The sequence below is a fragment of the Echeneis naucrates genome, chromosome 19 (genome assembly GCF_900963305.1).
Source record: "Echeneis naucrates chromosome 19, fEcheNa1.1, whole genome shotgun sequence".
Taxonomy (NCBI): domain Eukaryota; kingdom Metazoa; phylum Chordata; class Actinopteri; order Carangiformes; family Echeneidae; genus Echeneis; species Echeneis naucrates.
Genome location: NC_042529.1, coordinates 14543906 through 14562575, shown reverse-complemented (window position 1 = coordinate 14562575; position 18670 = coordinate 14543906). Strand labels below are relative to the sequence as shown.

Here is an 18670-nt window from a genome sequence, read left to right as displayed (position 1 = left end):
ACTACATATTTTACCTAGTGTGCTGCAGCTGCCCAAGCTGTGTTAAGACACAATTTTTATTTTATTTTTTTTTTGACAAGAATTTGATTGCGTCAACATAAAAACTGTATTTTTTCATTGGTTTATTTTTTCTTATTTTATTTATGTTTGTTCAGTTGTAAAAAATTCCAGCTCCCACTGACACTTGTCAAGTCTAAAAAAACAACTTTACAATTTTGCGCTTAGCATATAAAAATGTATATTTACAGTTTTAATATGTAGACCTTGATCCTATCCAACACCACCGGGATAAACCAGTAAATAATCTATCACCCTCATGGAACATGAGGGTGATAGATACAACATATGTTCCTATGTTGAGAGTGATCTTGTCACAGATGTCACTTATGTTATTATCATATATAAACGTCTGACCAATACATTATCGTATATTAGATGCAGATGTAAAATCTGTACATGCACTTATATTAAAAACATATATGATGATTTTTTTATATGGTATAATACATTGTGGTAGCATATTTCAATACATATTTGTATAGACTAAGCATATGTGTAAGTGTATAAAATTGTTTCATTTTATGATTTCTTTGTGTGTAATTTTTATCTAAATGCTTTTATTTCATATGTATTAAAATGCCATGTATTTACATATGTCACATTTACCTTAAATTAAAGTTAAATGTAATAAATAAAAGTAATACTGAATGTAAGCATTATAGCAAAACTTCCACTTTGGAGCATCTTATCTGAATCATCTGAAGCTCAGATTGGCAATGGCCAATGGCCAGCGTGGGACTAGCTGGTTAGCATGCTAACTTCGGAACAAGAAAATTTAAAGAAAAGGGTTGCTGCAGCTCTCCAGTCAGCTCTCGGAAAGTTAAGGAATGTAGTTTGAAATTGAACTCATGGTGTTGTCAATGTGCCATAGCTAAGGTTGGCTATGAAGCAGTAACAAAACAGCTAGCCCCTTGAAGCCAAACCCTATCGCTAACCCTGTGTAAAGGCCATGATTAAAGGTTTTTTTGTTTTGTTTTGTTTTGTTGTTTTTGTCTGAATATGTTATTTTTCACCTCTGCAAATCTCAAGTTCTAACTTAATACAAGGCAAGCTGAAATAAAGTGGAACATTCTTTCAGGGGGAATCCACTCAGAAAATTTGGAGTACATTACACATATGGCCTAACAGCAAAATTGCTACTGTGACATAGTTGTGTAGCATATCAGTGTTGAGGAATAAGATTTATCTCTAGCACGTTGACACATTTACAAAACAGCCGCGCAAACACACTGATTTGGTGTGCATGTGTGAACAATGAGACGGTCCAATCCCCTTGACAGTTTGACAGTACATCACATGTCGTGACCATACATTTTTAATGGGGCAAAGAGCCCGTTTCACCTTAATCCATGCTGTTACATCCTCCTCAATCCACACTGCAGCCTCTAAACATGGATGAGCTTCTTCTAGGAGTGTCCACAGCTCAGACCGAGGCCTCAAAAATGTTTGACATCCCATAGAGAAATAAAACACTGACACACCTTATGAGGGAAATCTTCCCAAAGTTATCTGTCCAATCTATCAAAATCCGCTGCGGTTATCTCTGCACATATTTATATTTCCCCGTCCTTTGGTTTACAGGATACATTTTGTGCCAGCATGATAATTTATCCAACCTCCAAAATCTCGACAGATGCTGATGTTTTTCTATCTCCCCCATCTGACTCTGTAGCAAACCAATGGGTTTTGTATATGGCACAAGTCTGCACCCTAGTGACTATATACCAGCACTAACAGGACAGTTTCCAGTTTGGACATGATTATCTGTAGATTCATTTACAGGTCATTTGTCTAATTATTGGGTATGTCGAGTGTGCAAATGTTTTGGACATTACAACCTTGATTAATCAAACTTCTTTAGGTATTTATCCAGAGTCAAGCTGGATTAACAATCAGAGGGCCTGATGATAATCAAAAGGAATCACTTCATGTGAATGGAATACATTGAAAAAGTATTTTGACGAAATTAAATACACATGGTGCTTCTAGTTTTACTGATCCACTCAAAGCACTTTACAATACAAGCCACATTAACCCCTTCATACACTGATATGAAGGGCAATTTGGGATCAATATCCAGCCTAAAGACACTGACACTGACACAGTAAGTGACGTAATGACCATCTCATTAACGGACGAGTCACTTTGCCCCCTGAGTCACAGCCATCCCATAAAACACACTATAAAATGTCATAGGAGACTAGTGGTAAGATATTGTTTCCTTAAATGTAGTTGTAAGACCTATATTTTTTTTTTTGTTTGTTTATTTACTAAGTACAACCTTCCCTAATAAATAAAAAGTAATTATGTTATGGCAACAGATTTACAGGGTGCTAGAGCGGTAGAGTGGTGGAACACAAAGACGGCACTCTGAGTTCTGCTGAATATCCCCCCAACTTTCCTCTTCCATCTCAATGTAGAAAAAAAAAAAAAAAGAACATACAAATTAACTAAAGTTCTTTCAAGACATCAACTACATCCCATCACTAGCTTTCTCCAGCTTTTTTAAAATATTCTGTCAGAACAGTGCTGGATTCAGCTGGGTCCCCCTGGGCAGGTCCCCAAAACCAGGAGGCACAACCATCCCGGACACAGATGTATTTTATGTAAACTCATGCCTGCTCACAGAGTGCCTGTCAGTCGGCTGCATTAGTGATTTCCTGTTTATGCTTTAATTAATGAGCACATGGGTCGCTCACCACTGCTTCTCCCTGTGAAGCCCCTCATAAATCTTCCCTATCAAATAAATTCCATCATTTCATGTTATTAGAGAGTAAATTTATAACATGCACACGCACACAATGACAAGTTGGGACACTCATTTCATTCCTATCTCCCATCAAGCTCTATGTAAAGCAGTTTTGCTGAACATTCAAAAGTGAATCAATACAGACCGAAAGAGTTTAAGAATTTAAAATATGGTCAGGATAATTGGGCTGATTATTGTAGTAGTTTTTAATCACTACAAGGGGGGAAATCATGTTAATATTCTGATTGTACATGAGAAAAACATTTCCAGTCATATAAAAGCATTGAATTTCTATTATTTTGTGGTATAATGAATTGAATTTTGATTTTCTTTTTGACACAAGAACATTCAGTAGTGTCCGTGGAACTGACTAGGTTATTTTTGACCCTTTACCCACATCTATCAACTTCAGCTAAGTGCAAACAAGCTAATAGTTTATAAATTCTATGTTAAATTTAATTAAAATATCCTTAATATCCTATCCAAGCCTTGTTTTTCAGTGAATTGAGAAAGGTATCATAGCATATGACAGGGCAGTGCTTTTACCCTGTTAATGTTCAAATGGTGCCATTTAAAATTCTCTCTAAGTGCAGTTCTCACTAAGTGCGGGATTGCCATAAATAAATGCCACATTTACACTTTCTCATATGCATCAAAAGGAATCTTCAAGTGGATATGGAGAAAAAGAGAAAAAAAAAAGAGTGATGAGATGCTCAGAAGCATATTCATCTTATTTCTCCAGTCCAAAGATGAAACACTCTTTCCTTTGAGTTGAGGTCAAACAGGAGGAGGGGCCAGAGGGAAATAACTTTGCCAATGATGAGATGTTTACACACCTCTCTCACTCTTCTTTGCTATATTCCACTGGCATCCTTGAAGTCTGCTCCCACCTCAAAGCAAACATTAACTGAAGGGAAGGAGAGGCCTGTCCCGAGGTAGAGCCAAGCCGTGTATCTTTCTGTGCAATCGCCGAGCCTCATGACGTGAACTCGGGATACCAGAAGACAGAGCACTGCTCCTCATGCAGCACTGCAAACGCTAGTGAATCATGTAAAGTAACAACAAGTTAGGGCCCACAGCCATCCATAGTGCAAAGCGCTGTAATGAGTATGAGGGAATTGTGAAGTGATTCTCGGGAAAAGAATAGCTGAACAACTGTGGACAACTAAACTAAACCACACAATACAAAATGACGCTGTCATGTGTCCTGATGCGGGAAACAGGAAGTGGGCTGGTTTCAGTTATTGGGTTTTAGGAAATGGTTGGCTCCTTATGTTATTAACTCTACCTCAGTCAGAAACGCCACCTGTGCGAAGGTGGCCACCATTGCCAAGGCCCTTCCTGATTCCTGACACCAGGTGTAAACGATAAAGTGTGTGCGGAAGCAGCATGTCTCAGCTAATGGACGAGGCTCAACTATGACTTTTGTCTGATTTCCACACAAAAGGGCTCTGTTAGAAGTTCTGTGACATTATTTTTGAGTGGAACTCTTTGTGGTTCCTCCACGAGTGCAATCAACCACCGGCACCATATGGCAGCAATTGAAGGTTTTTTGAGTTGGCAGAACAAAGGGCTACAGTTTCATGGCTACACTAACAAGGAGGGCTGCATTACCAAGAGTAGCATGCAGCAAAAAGACTGTGCAGATACTGTGATACATCACAAAAAGGACAGCAAACTAGCTACAGGTGCTAACATTCAGAAAGGATCAGTTGGTTTCTCCTAACCAGCCCACCAGCTGCAGACAGAGATACTAATAACTCTAACATCATGCCTACCGTTCCTATCGGTCCCTCCTGGCCTTCTCTCTGCGCTTATCAGTTGGATTATGGGCCAGTCCCAGTCCATAAATCCAGTTGGTCTCCAAAGTTGGAAATCTTCACTGATGTTACAGTGGCTCTTCCAAGATCATAGCCCCGGTCCTTTACTCTTCTCTGGTTCAGTATCATCCCACCAGTGCAAAACATTCCTTGTACGCATTCGTGTTAACACTGCCAATGGTCTCTTCCCACTTCACCTTCTCCTTCTTTGTTGAGCATCTCTTCTGTTACTATTGCTTTTTACGCATGGCCTTTTCTTATTCAAACATCAAACACCACAAACAAGATGAGGAAATAATCACTGAAGTGGAAGCATAATAGATTAGAATCACTTAGTCTGCATTTAAAGAAGCTGGTCAACTAATCTAACGCATTTATAACTACAGCCCAAGAAGAGTGAAGCCAATATATTTAAAATAGAATAGTTTGATCAATGATGAAATGGAAAAACAAGAGTGAGCACAGTGTTTTCTTTGATTAGGTTTATTTTTCACTGAATGTTGCAGTGTGTTTGGGATCATCGTCATGTTTGAAACTTCCTTCGCTGCCAAGTTTCGTGAAACTGGGAGTCACCTTTCTATTCGGTGTTTGAATGTAAAAACAAGCACTGATTATGTGTTTATCAGCAACCCCCTTCCAGCGCTGTGCTGTCGCTGTGGTGGTCCTGGCTGGTCCCAGATAGAACACACTGGGACGGATTCGATCCAGACAGATTTATTTCTGTTGCATATGACCCAACACTGTGCTGCCAATGTTCTCCAGGCTTGTTTTCATGTTTGTTCCTGCAGTTTTGTGTGAGTAATACTTCTCTTCTTGGCCACCATCGCTGACTCCTGCCGTGTCCTTCACACCATCTCATCAGTGACTGAAACAACACTTTCCACAAATAATCCTTGTGTCAAGTTGGAGGCATCTATAACCATGGCCACTGATCCTTTTTTTCTGGCCTTTTCCACCTTTTTTCGATAGGACAGCTTGAAGAGTGGGCAGGAAACGGGGGAAGAGAGGGAGAGAGTGGGGAATGACATGCAGCAATAGACTCCGGCTATAACCGAACCAATGCTACCAAGGACCTGGCAACTTCCTGTTTATGGGGCTCTGACCACTACGCCATAGGCACCCGAACCTTTTCTTCTTAAGGCCTGAAAAATTGAGATATTAGTGTAGTGTGTTCCACCGCATTGATGCTTCTGTACACACATAATTTGAATCTGACTGCCTGAACTGAGTTATTTGAGCAGTTCCTCACCACATGGAGCCAAGTTGCATCAGACACAAGCTGGGCCACAACTGTTTTTGCTTTGGTTTGCATAGGATATGTTGTTGCTCGTGGGCAGCACGGAGGCATAGTTGTTAGCAATGTTGTCCGTAGGTCTGAGTGTGAGTGGTTGTTGGTCTCGGCCTGTCTCTGTGTGTTGGCCCTGTGATGGGCTGGTGACCTGTCCAGGGTGTACAACACCCTCACCCAATGAGGACAGGGATTGGACGGGGCTCCTGCATCCCCTGCAGCCCAGAAATAGATACACAGTAGAAGATGAATGAATGAATGTTTTAGTTTGTGCCCATATACATGAGACATCAAAAACTCAAACTGAATGAGACAGTTCTTGTAAATGATAAAGTGATAGTGACACTTTACACAGGTTTACTACACTGTATACACAGAGCCTTCAAAAAATGTTCAGCCCAATAAATGTTTTTTCTCTGTATTATCGTTAATGGAATGTTTTTAAATTTGTTTTTGGCAGTTCAATTGTAATTTCATTTATTTAAAATGAGATCCACACAATCTATAATGAGTAATGAGAGTAGTGAGAGCAAACCAAGACAGTAAAGGTGGGAGCTAAGAATAAAAAATAATAAAAAATATTGATTAGTGCAACTGTAATTTTTGCAGGGGACCATCTCTTTTACATTTTCCCATTGCCTTCTGTTGTTACCCAAAAAACAAGTATCATATGCAATAATTTCAGTTGGTCAAAATATTAGAATAGCTCCAATTAGGTTTAGTTTTCATAGCTATTATTACTGCTTAAAACAAAGAATTACTGAGGGAACTTGGACCAATTCATGACTGCAACTAAACTGGGGAGCTGTCATGTGAAAAAAATGTCACTGCTCACTCTCCGCTATATTTTCTTAGCCCAAAAACTCTTTGTAATTGTTACAGCCCTTACTGTTAGTGAAGTTACTCTGTCACCATGGACTATTGAACCTCAGCATCTCTGCATGCAGGACCTGGACTGAGGCATGTTGCTCATCCCTTAAGCTCATTTTACAGCTCGTTACCCCACCCCCCGCTCCCCCTCCGTCCTTCTCTTGCTCTGTTCCAGACAGTCTTTACTTCTTGGTCAGGTTCCATTTTTGCTAATGCAGTGCAAATGAGCCGTAGGCAATGCAAAGTGTAGTGGAGCAGATTCATGGCGGCGCTTTTACTACTACACACCATAAAAACACAAACAGAGGCCGAGTGCAACAAGGCTCAACACACGCAGTGGCAATGAAGACACCATAGCACCCAGTGACACAGCAAGCTCATGTAATTCAATTGGACAGCAGTCAAAACATGAGGGCTGAGGTGCTGCAGCGAACATATAATGCTTAATTAAATCAGATCATAGGTAATGCTGCAGATCAAGCTGGTGTGAAAGACCCTGAAAAGAGCTCAAAGTGAAAAATGTCACTTTAAGAACTAACATCAAACCTGCTTTATAAAATATGGGCCCCGTGATAATTGTATTCCAAACTTCAACTCTAGAGATTGAGATAATCATAGATGCTGGGCTGACATTAACCCATGAGGCCTGTTTAAAAGCAGACCTCCATGCCTTTTTTGTTATAAATCAGGTCTAGGCTCTATTTTAACAAAGTGAAAGTATCAACTGTTGAAAGGGAAATGCTCACAGCCTGCATTCAAAAACGGAACCTTAAAACTAGCTGTCAGGAACTGGAACTTGATGCGCTAACAAAGCAGTCATCACCTTTAGCCACGCCCCCAAGTCCAGCCCACCTGGACCCACCATCCAACCTGGGAGGGCTCAGATTTTTTCATGGGTTCACCTGAAAACTTTAACTTTTAACTGATCACTCAGAAAGAAGGCAGCCAATTAGAAGAGAAGATCAGAAGATCAGTCTTCTGATTGGCTGACTAATCCATTGCTACTAGTGCTCCAGAGAGAAGCCACAGATGGAGGAGATAAATCTACACTGAGATGGTTTGTGGTTATTAAAACCGCAAATATGTTTTTACGGCTGGAGAACAGTCAAATATGAGACCTGTTCAGGATGCAACCCCTCCCCCAAAATTTCAGCCTGAATATGCTCCACCATCCGAACGATACTTTTTGTGCTTTTTGATACTCATTTTGTGCCTCCATTGGGAAGGAAATGGGACAGAAGTTGACGAATAACATTTGAGAGTCAAGGGGCTCAGGCCCTTTGATAGACTGGCAACCTGTCCAGGGTTTACCGAGCCCTTGCCAAGAATCATATGCACCAGCAACCCCCAGTGACCTTTACAGATAAACGGTAGAAAATGAGAGTGAGAGAGAGACAGAGAGAGTGCTCACATGGCGTGCATGACAGCCTTCAAAACTGATGTTTCGTAAAAACTTTAATACAAACATAACATTAAAAACAGCTGTGACCACAAACTTTCACGTTTCTAACCTGGAAACAATCATTATCTGTCAGGCTTTGACAGGTCAAGCATTAGAATCAAGTGACTGCTCAGGGTCAGTAGCGTTCATCAGGAGGAAGAAGCGTTTGGAAAGCTCCGGACCAACCCGCCGAGTGGTGGAGGTCACGCCCTCTCCCCTGCGGATGAGGAGGTCGGAGAGCAGCAAGGTCTTCTCACGCTCTGTCCTGCACAGACGGTACGCCTGCAGTCAGACAAGGAGACATTTAGTTGGAAGAAAAGTCAGACTGAATGCAACTGAGATCTGTGTGTCATTTTTCATTTGTCTTGACCTCCTTATGTCCCATGTAACCTGGAACAGGTTATTTATTTCTTCCTTAAACATGAAGCATTTGATTTGTACTGATTGCATGGTGGACAAGAAGTTTGCGTGAGTGGTGGGGTACCTTCTGCAGCAGCTGGGGGGAAGGGTAGGCTGCCAGGATGGCTGACGCCATGTCTGGACTGACTCTGTTGAACTGCTGGATCTGTCTCTTCCACACCTGCAGCAGTCCCTTACCAGCTTTATCCACCCGCTGGCCCCCTGCCCATTCACTCTCCAGGTAGAAGGAGAAGCTTGTCTTCTCCCTGTCCTGCCTACACACATGGACACACGCACACATTGTGATTTGATTTGGGAGAGTGTGTTTTTCTAAAGACCTGAGCTCACTTACTTGAAAGGCGCCTCTGCAACAGCTTTGGTTGTCATGGTGATGTGATCTGCAAAGTCCTTCCACATTGGCAAGAAGCGGACAGAGACCCCAGTGTGTAGCTGGAGATGCACCACTGCCTGATGGGATATTGAACCAAGGACAGATGTGACTTACTGTGAATCAGTGAGACATCCTGAATGAATTCTCAAAATGTCATAGATGAAAATAAAACAAACTATTATTTAACTTTTTGCTCAGTCATTTGGAATATTTCATTTCCAACACAATATATTTGCAGTGTTCCTTTTATTCTTCCAATAAATAAACTTACAGCTTCCTCCTTCTACAATCTTCACATTCAAGGGTTCACAGCTATCCAGTGAAAAACATTGGCCCTTTTCAACAAGGTCCAAATTCACTTACTTCTGTGAATTTTATAAATTTTCTCACCCTTAAAAACATATGGTTAGAATGGAAAAAAATATATATTTATTTTCATACCTCAGACAGCAGTCAGTCAGGTGGATACGTGTGAATTGTAAGTTTGGGCTTTGCCTCAGTGTTAAAATGTATTACAGTTGCATTGGTATAAAGGTATTGAACATGTTATTTTAGGATTAAGGGACTCTTGGATGATCAGAACTGCCTATATTTTCACCTTAAAAAAAGGAAACACCCTATATATTAATTTTATACATTAATATGATTTGATTAATTATTGCCCCTTAAAAATCATATGATTATATTACCATTTAAATATTAATATTGTAATATGTTATCAGCCAGTCATTTCCCATTGATTATAATTTTAATCCTATCAAAATTCCAATAATTACAATGTTAGTTGCACATTAATTACTTAAAATTTTATTTTATTTTTCCTCTAAATTATGAAAAACACTTAAATCCTTCCTCTACCAACCAACCCACCTCCTCTACTTCGACTCTTGAGACCTGAGGCTGCACCTCAGCGTCACCATTCTTCCTCCTCTTCCTCCCTCTTCCTCCTCCCTGTTGTTCTTTTGCAGCAACCTCTCGAAGCCTTTTCTGGTTCTGTGACTTCTGTGATCTGAGGACAAAATTTGATCATCAAATTGTTATTAGCACTCAGGTCTTCCTCAGGTCTGAGACAGCAGTTCTCTACTCCATCTCTTCTCTTCACACGTATTCACCTGCTGAGTTATGACGGACTCTGCCAACAGAGACCTGCAGTGTGTTAAGTTCAGTTTATTGCTATTTTGTGTTCTTTTTTAACATTTCATTGAGTTCTGCACCTTGAGCTGTTTGTACCTTGTAAATACCTTGTACTTAGTCATACTGTGAGCCATTTCTCCACCCTATCAATCAGTCTACCTGCAGTGTAGTGTTTCCCATTCTTCACACCAGCTGGCTGTGGGTTATCACCACCTCAATTTCAAATCCTATCAGAAGCTGCCCCTCCACACCTGAAGTATTTCTCCATATCGATGACCACCAGACTGAGGGTCTTCCCAGGGTTATTCCTCTGCTGCTGTTGCACCCACAACGTAAGAGTGGGACCAGAGTCTGACCAGCCATGTCTCTCTTCCTGCATCCAGAGAGAGAGAGAGATTTACTTTATTGATCCCAAGATGGAAAATTGTTAAAAACAATCATGGGCTTGTGTGGGTTTATAAAAGTATGAAAGGTCTCAGTCCACTGCTGACAGCCTGTTTTCAGAAACTGAGTCTTACAACCACCTATTGGACTTTGTGATGCCACAACAAAGAAGTCACCAGCCTTAGCCTGTACCCCAAGCCCACCCCAGCTGTACCCATCATTCACCCTGGGAGGATCTGCACACATTTTCAATGAAAGTGATGGGTTCTGTCAGCAGATATATATAGAAGCTTGGTATTTGGCTTTTTTGGTCTTTATCAAAATACTTTCCTAAACTAAGAGTCTTTTTAATACGTATGTATTTCTCTTTCCAGCTGAGCTATGGCCGAGGGACAGTGACCGTAATTCTGTACAATCCGGGCTTGATTTGATGAAGACATAATTTTGAAATAAATTCCCTAGAAAATTGTTTGCATATAAACACTTATGCAAACAGTTAATTTGGTTTGAACACTCCACTCCCACTGTAATTACCACTTCCTAGCATGTTTCAACTGAACACTTGAAAACTACTTGAAGATAATTAGAAAATGATTTGGAAGTGACTGACAAGCACCACAAATGTTACATTTAACATCTGCTCTGTTTCCTCCTTCACTTTATTGTTATGACAATGAACACATTTCCCCTCTTTGCCTTTTAAGCAGCAGGGTCAGTCATTCTGTTGATGTTGTACCAAGACCGTATCAAGGAGGAAGAGCTGCAGCAGCCACTTCACCTACCTGCACGTAGCTGTGGATCAAAGTGGTGAAGTCATCAACTGTCATCTGCATCACAACCTGGGGCTCTGGCGCACATGGTCCATCACCTCCCTGATAAAAAAGATATATACTTAATGGTTATTCACTCTGTGTGTTTTGCTTCCTGCAGTTCTGTTTTTCTGGCTTTTAAACAGGAGCAACACTTGTATCAATGCTGGTTATCAATACACACATCAATACGCTCTGTTCATCAAGTGCACTTCATTCATATTCTTAAGTAGCAAATTTCTACCGTTTGTCTTGATTGAATCATACATATAGACTCTATACTGACCGGTGTTGCAATAAAGGTGCTGAGTACGTTATTCCCAGTACAGTGTTTGTACTGTGGAGTATTTCACTAAGAGCCTCCACATGAACAAATTTTTCACTCTCTCTCAGTCAAAAACTTTTCTGCTGTGAGACTGACTTCAAACATTTATTTCCCTGTATTATTATGGCTAAGAACAGGGTGTCTCTGTGTGAGAGAGAGCAAACCCCCACCAGCACCAACATATCATGCATCAGGTCTAAGGGAGGCATGCAGATGAATTCTGTGGGGGATGGTTTTAGTATAATGCCCTTTCATTTCTATTCATGTTCAATAAAAACTGTGCAAATTATTTTTGTGTGTGTTTCATTCTTCAGGATTCATTGTTTCAGCTGTCTGGGACACCAAACCCTTCAAGTGTCACAAGCACTCAGTAAATTAACACACTCAACAGGAGTAACCATAATTACCATAATTAGAATAAGTCTACAGTTGTTTTCAGCAGCTGTTCTATTGACGTGTGCGAATGTGGGTCCACACTGAAGGATGTGTGCAAACAACACTGTTACTCCAGCTACAGTGTGTGTGTTTTAACACCTGTGCACAGGGAGCCCGCCTCATCCAGCTGACGCTGCGTGGAATAGGTTGTTTCTCTATGGCACAACTGCAGCCCAGGGCTTGCACTGACGCCAGCAGAGTTGCGCCTCCTTCCAGTTGTAAAAGAGCTGCAAATACAAACACAGTCACCAAAATACAAGTCCACAATAAACCCATAAACACCATCATAAATAATGCTGTCAAAGTATTAAGAAAACGTGCATGTTGGCTTTTTTTTTTTTTTATCAAAAATTATCTCAGGCAAATCTACACACTGATATATTGCTTTCCACGTGTGCACAGTGTACACAGTGTGCAAGTATTAATAAATGTTTTCTCTTTACCTGGGTCCACAGCCACTACCATGTGCTTGATACACTCATCCGGCCTCAGGGCCTTGGCAGCTTCTGCCAGAGCTTTCCTCTCTGCCTTCTGTTTCTCTTTGTCCTGTCTGAGCACCTCTTTCTCCCTCTGCTGCCTGTCCCTGTCCCTGGAGGCCTGGATCTCCTCCACAGTCCACTTTTCAGGATTCTTCTTGTTGGGAAACGTGTCAGTGCTCTCTGTGCTGGCGAAAGGATCTGGAGAAAGCAATGGCTGAGGGACAGCCATTGCCTCCTCTGGGCCATCTGAGGCCCAACGGAGCGGGGGCTCGGATTCTGAAAAGCCATTCTGGCAGGAGAGCTGTGAACAGGCCAGATTGGAAGGCAAATGCTGCTCAGCATCTTCCCCATTAGTGACAGCGGAGGAGGCACTAATCACATTGTCCTTTCTCTGTTTGAGCCTCTGTGCCAGAGGGACATATGGTACATCTTCATCAGAATCGCTGATCATCATTACATCAGCCCTTCTTGTGTATGTGCCTGCATTACCCTTCACTGAGGAGGAGACAACTACATCCTCCGCACCCAATTCCAGCAGGCACTGTTTGTCTTTGCGGCAGTTTGAGGCTTGGCTCAGGAAGTCAAACACAGGCAGCTCTTCATCTGGGTCACTACTGGAGTCACCATAGCTGCCCATGTCCCAGTTGACGTTCCTGTATATGACATATGATAGAAACTATAACCAACAATCACCACCTGATAAGTCACTAAACTGCATTGCCTCTTGGGCCAAAAACCACACCAGACTTCCGCCAAAAATCCAACCAATTTAAGGTTACTTTGTGTGTTAAGACAGTAGACTTATTATCTAGCAAATAATGAATTCAAGCATTGTCCAGATACAGGCGTTATGGTAAGTTCGGCTAGTAGATAACTCATCAACATGAGGATCATTCCGTGAAAATACGTTTTGTACAGTGACTAAAGTCTGACACAGTTCTAGCTGCCAACGGAATACTAAACCATTAACTAAGTGACCAGGAAGCGTTAGATTCATCAATATAGCGCAGAAGTTAGAAAACATAGCTTCACGCACTTACTTGAAAATATTGAAGCAAAGTAAAGTATATATTAGCTGCTTTTAGTAGCAGCGGAGACTTCTCGTAGTTTTGTTCTTGTGTAACATGAAAGAATATTTGATTTCCCCGGGCTGCAAAACTATGTTGCGTTCAAGGTAATGGTAGACTGGAGATTCAAAATATCCGTGTTCGCTTAGAGCTGTCCCAGTTGACAAAGTACGATGTGATTGGTTTTACATATTTTTACATATTTTTATTAAGCTGAAATGGGTGTTACTTATGATGTCGTCTATCAATAAATTAATGCTTGTGAAGAACCGCGTGTTCAGTGTGTTGGTGGGATTTTTATTCATTCGTGGGGACCTTGAATGCAGCGAAGTTATCCGGAGGTGACGCAAGCACGTTGACGCAAGTACTGTCGTTCAAGATGGCGGCGCTGATGTCCTTGATACTGAAACCTCGAGCAGGTTTGAATTGTTCTTATTTTTGTTTTATCTTCTCAGGAAATAAAACAATATAAAATATAAAATACTCACCATAGCAAGGGGATTCGTTTGAATGTATTCCCAGCAGATTTAATAACCTTTGTGCAAATAACGTCCCCGAAGAGTCACCTGTGAACAGGGAGTTGCTCTTCTTTGAGACGCTATATTCTGGAGAACGGTTTGTGGAGCTCACAACCAAAAGCGCAAACGTTCAGCCATGGCATCACCTTAAAAGCTACAGTTAACTAAACAAAATTTCTATATCGATACCAGTTACCTCCACATCCGTCTGCATGTAGTATTAGCAACACGCCACCAGGTGTCACCTTCACACGTCCATGACACTCACAGACGAATGGGCAGTCATGTCTGATTTAACATGGAGCTCCTCTAGTGATGAGGGTGCTGTTTTGGTAAAGACATAAAAAAGAGTGCGAGTCTTTATATGGTTCCTTACATCCTGTTTATTATGGGGATAGTTGAGATCTCACAGACAAAGTCGATTATGACGTGTCAAGTCAACAGTGTCTCGGAGGGATTCTTGTGAAATACTGTGAGCTCAGTGTAAACAAAACAGTAGAGAGTTGATGTGGTTCTGCACCTTTTCTGTCGGTAGTAAATGAGTGGCATTGAATCAAGGCCCTCCTATGTATTCCTGTGAGAGGTTGTGTCAATCACGTGGCAAAACTTAAAACAATAAACACAAACTTAACAGGAAAGTGCTGTCATGTGCCATGTCCCATTTACACACAAGTGTCTCTCTGGAATTATTTGAGGAAAGAGCATCTCTCACGCACACTGCAGCTCCTATTACATGTAGGGTTAATGTTGCTTAGAAAAACATTTCTGGAATTTAATTCCATCATCACTGGGCTTGCTACAGATATCGTTGTGTTTTTGAGGAAGAATTTAGCTCGCATAAGTCAGATTTTGAATGCAAGTTGTTGGGAGTTCATATGAGTAGTTTGAATAGGTTAGGATTAAAATTGGATGTTTCTGTGAGCCCACATGAACTGGTTTCAGGTCTGTTGGTGCCGGGGCAGTCCTTTCTACTGGAACCTGTGAGGTTCGCCTCAAAGAAGGCCGGTGGTAGCTGCAAGAACACCGGAGGAAAGAGCCCTGGTCGGAGATACGGCTTCAAGAAGCAGGATGGTAATTTGTCTTTCCTTCAAAGTGACGGCATCTGGGAGCTCAGTCATTTGTATTCTCTAGTGAATTGCTCTCTGTGGCGTTGGTGCATTCATAGTGTCTACACCTCTTAACTTTGGTTATGGATAATGTCACAATATTATTAGAATATCTAATTTATATGCATATGAGGGACACAGTAGACACATCTCTGTAATGAGAAATGCATGTTTTGGAACAGTAAAGCCATATTATCCCTAACCAGAGAAGTTCATCACATTATTTAAACTTTGTCAAAGTTTATTTTCTTTTCGGCTCTGTTATTAAAAATAGTCCAAATATACAGATTCCATCAGATGCAAATTGGAGCTGTAGAAGCTGAATGATTTGACTGACTTCAGACATGTTGATTATTATGCTTCCCGTTGGCCCTCTGTGTAATGTTAATTAGACTTGTAGCAACATTATTATTAATTGGTTAATTAGCTATTTACGCTTGAAATACACTTAATTACCTAATTTATTAGTTCAGTAATTGTCTATCGAATAAGTTTATGGTCTCGGCCTCTAGTTTCAAGTCTTCATTACAACCTGATGTTTATGTTTTTTAAATGCTGGTCCCAGAGCAAAATAGTCCATAAACGAGGGGGTTGATAAGGGCGGGGCTACCATGTGATTGACAGACTATACTATACACCATGACCTGCCTTCCAATTAATTACAGGAGTCAGAGCAGCTCAGAGGCAGCATGCACTCACTGGAGTGGGCCTAAAAACAAAGTTTGAGTTCAGGTTGTGCATTGATAGGACTTTGTAAGAAAAGCTCCAGGAAAGATGGACACACTTCACACTCATACAGACACCCACACACACACACACACACACAATAATAACACACAATAATTTAAGATGTGGTATTTTGTAAGTAATAGGTGGAAGTGCGTGATTGTCTCAAGCCTAAAGTGTCATCTCTACCATTTTTGGATTAGCCAAGAGTAAGGCAGAGTCAAGCGGCGCCAAGATGGCAACAGTGCAGCAGCTCCACTTATTAAACTGTACTATCCCTTCCCTTCAAGGTAACTTTGTCCATGCTGGTAACATCCTTGCAACACAGAGGATGATGAGGTATCACCCTGGAGCTCATGTAAGTAGACGCATCGTTTATCAACAGTGTCAACTCTGGTGTCATGGACACTTTTACATGGTGTCTCTTGTCCTTTAGGTGGGGATAGGAACCAACAAGACTCTGTTTGCTCTGGAGGATGGCTACGTCAGATTCACCAAGGACGTCTACATCCCAGAACCCCGCAGCCGGAACACCACACGGATCATCACCAAACTGCCACAAGGAGCTGTACTCTACAAGACCTTCATCAATGTTCTGCCACTCAAACAGGAGGGAAAGTTTAAACTGGTGGACATGGTTTAAAACTGACTGACACTTGTTTTTTTTTTTTTTTTGTATCGCTGTGCTGGTCAGTATCAAAGACCCTGGAGGATTTCAGCAGCTTGGGCTTCTGTCTCAGACTGAGGTGTTTTTACCTGAAGACAGACAGACTGTGAAGCTACAGCACCTGTAATTCAGAATGAGAACTGCAGATTCGGGTCCTTGGCTGCCTATGAGAGGCACAATATTGGAGAAATCCTTCTTAAAACCAGTCATCACTGGGGTGTTTCATGCTTTCACTGTACTGCATCCAGGACATGCCAACTTAAAGACCTTGACTGTCTTTGTCGAACTACAGAATCATTTCTGTACTTATCACGGTCAATAGCTAAATAATAAAAGTTTATACTTACTAACCATGAAGGGTATTGTGTTATATGGTTGTGATTGAAGAAGTTATCAGATCCTTTAGCCAAAAAACAAATACAGCAATTTAGAAAAAGAACACTGTTTCACATTATCAGCAAAGTGCGCATAAAATTTAAAATAATGCATCTGGTTTTTAGATGGTGACATTTTTAGAGCTTATTATCAAGGATGCTTCAATGTGAATAATGTGTTCAAGTCTACTTGTAGTGAAGCTTTCTTTGCATATTGAACTGCAATGAACAGAAAATTTTAATTGAGTCCTAAAAACCTGCTAGTCTGGTACTCTAAATATACATGGGTTTTTTTAAGTCAACAATTGATATATAAAACTGAAAATGTTTAAAAAAAAAATGTAAAGCGTAAAGAAAAAAGTCAGAGTACTGCGCTCTTAGAAGTTTAATAATGAACTGTGAACAGAAGTTACTAGTTGCATCCACATTGGCATGTTAAATCTGGTTTTCAGTCAGTCTCAAATGGATGGAAATTGTTTCTTCTTAGTTTGATACATTTTGTATTACAAATAATAGTGTGAATTAAGCCGGTAACTGTTTTATGCTTGAAAGTAAAACATAAAGGAGCACTGAATGTCAACACACTACCTGTCATAGAAAAAAAAAAAGAGCTTTTTGCACACTCAGGTGGCATTCATTTTATTATTACTGTTATTATTATTACAAATTGGACTTACACAGTTCGTGGTGGACATGTTGACACCAAATAAAAGCATCAATCTTTGTTAATTATTTTGACACAAGTATTTAATATAAAAAAGGAACAAGGTGTTTTCCAAAAAGGATGTTTTAAAAGTGCAGTCCCATAAACTGCCCACAAGATGTCAACCCAGTTCTTCCTTTAGTTTGACTCAATACAAGTTTGTCCTTCTTTTGCTCCAAAAGACGACCCAATTCATCATAGATTAGATTGACAGAGGAATGTTTTCAACGTTTTTTCACTAAGATAATGTTTGATTAACTATTACCATAGTCAGGCGTTTCACATTCTCTTATGTATACTGACACTGTCAATCTAATATAACCAATATATGACCATAATCTTTGATAATAATGGTGATAATATCCATACCCATCCACTTGAACACTGTTTTGTTTTTTTTTTTCCCCACAAGTATTTCATGTCGAGGAGAAGTTCTCACAATCACATTGTTTCTCAGTGTGAGAATGGTGTGTTTATTTCCACATGTTTATTTCCACAATAATTTATTTTACAACTAAAAACAACACAAAACAATCCATTAGAGAAACATTTCATAATGTTTATGATCAGTGAAAGTAAAATCTTCAGTGTTTGTGGTATAAAATCAACTGTGACTGGTACCACCTTATCAGCGGGGGTTTGACTTAAAAATAGAGAGATAAACGGGGAAAGATTTATTTCAGAAAGTGCTGGTATGCAGACGGAGTGTGGTTAATGCCTGGTACACTGTTGGAACACTGTTGTGAAGTAGAACAGATGATAGGGGTGAGGAATTTGCAGACTCAACATTGTAACTCATAGGTGTTGGATAATAACTGCTGTCCGTGGGTCAGTGTGCATTTTACTAGCTGAAAACCAGGGATTTGTATGTAAAAGCACTTGGACCTAAAACGCCCATTTTTTAAACAAGCCATGAAGGTATTGT

At 40.5% G+C, this 18670-nt stretch overlaps 2 protein-coding genes across 3 annotated transcripts; one reads left to right on the top strand and one right to left on the bottom strand.

The window, feature by feature from the left end:
• Positions 1 to 8282: 8282 nt before the first annotated feature.
• On the bottom strand, positions 8283 to 13718 carry eme1 (essential meiotic structure-specific endonuclease 1). Its single transcript, XM_029528068.1, has 9 exons — positions 13625 to 13718; positions 12549 to 13237; positions 12205 to 12332; positions 11319 to 11408; positions 10404 to 10525; positions 9889 to 10027; positions 8980 to 9095; positions 8713 to 8902; positions 8283 to 8510 (listed from the first exon to the last, which is right to left on the bottom strand). The coding sequence occupies exons 2-9, from the start codon at positions 13219 to 13221 to the stop codon at positions 8334 to 8336; spliced, it is 1635 nt and encodes a 544-aa protein (XP_029383928.1). The 5' UTR covers positions 13222 to 13237; positions 13625 to 13718; the 3' UTR covers positions 8283 to 8333.
• A 312-nt stretch (positions 13719 to 14030) lies between these two features.
• mrpl27 (mitochondrial ribosomal protein L27) lies at positions 14031 to 18066 on the top strand. 2 transcript variants are annotated; one of them, XM_029527767.1, is made up of 4 exons: positions 14031 to 14070; positions 15112 to 15240; positions 16292 to 16359; positions 16438 to 16644. In XM_029527767.1, exons 1-4 carry the CDS (start codon positions 14031 to 14033, stop codon positions 16642 to 16644), a joined length of 444 nt encoding a protein of 147 aa, XP_029383627.1. The 2 variants fall into 2 exon arrangements, with proteins under 2 accessions (XP_029383627.1, XP_029383626.1); XM_029527766.1 differs by lacking the exon at positions 14031 to 14070 and having other exon boundaries at positions 14088 to 15240; positions 16438 to 18066.
• The last annotated feature ends 604 nt before the right edge of the window (positions 18067 to 18670 follow it).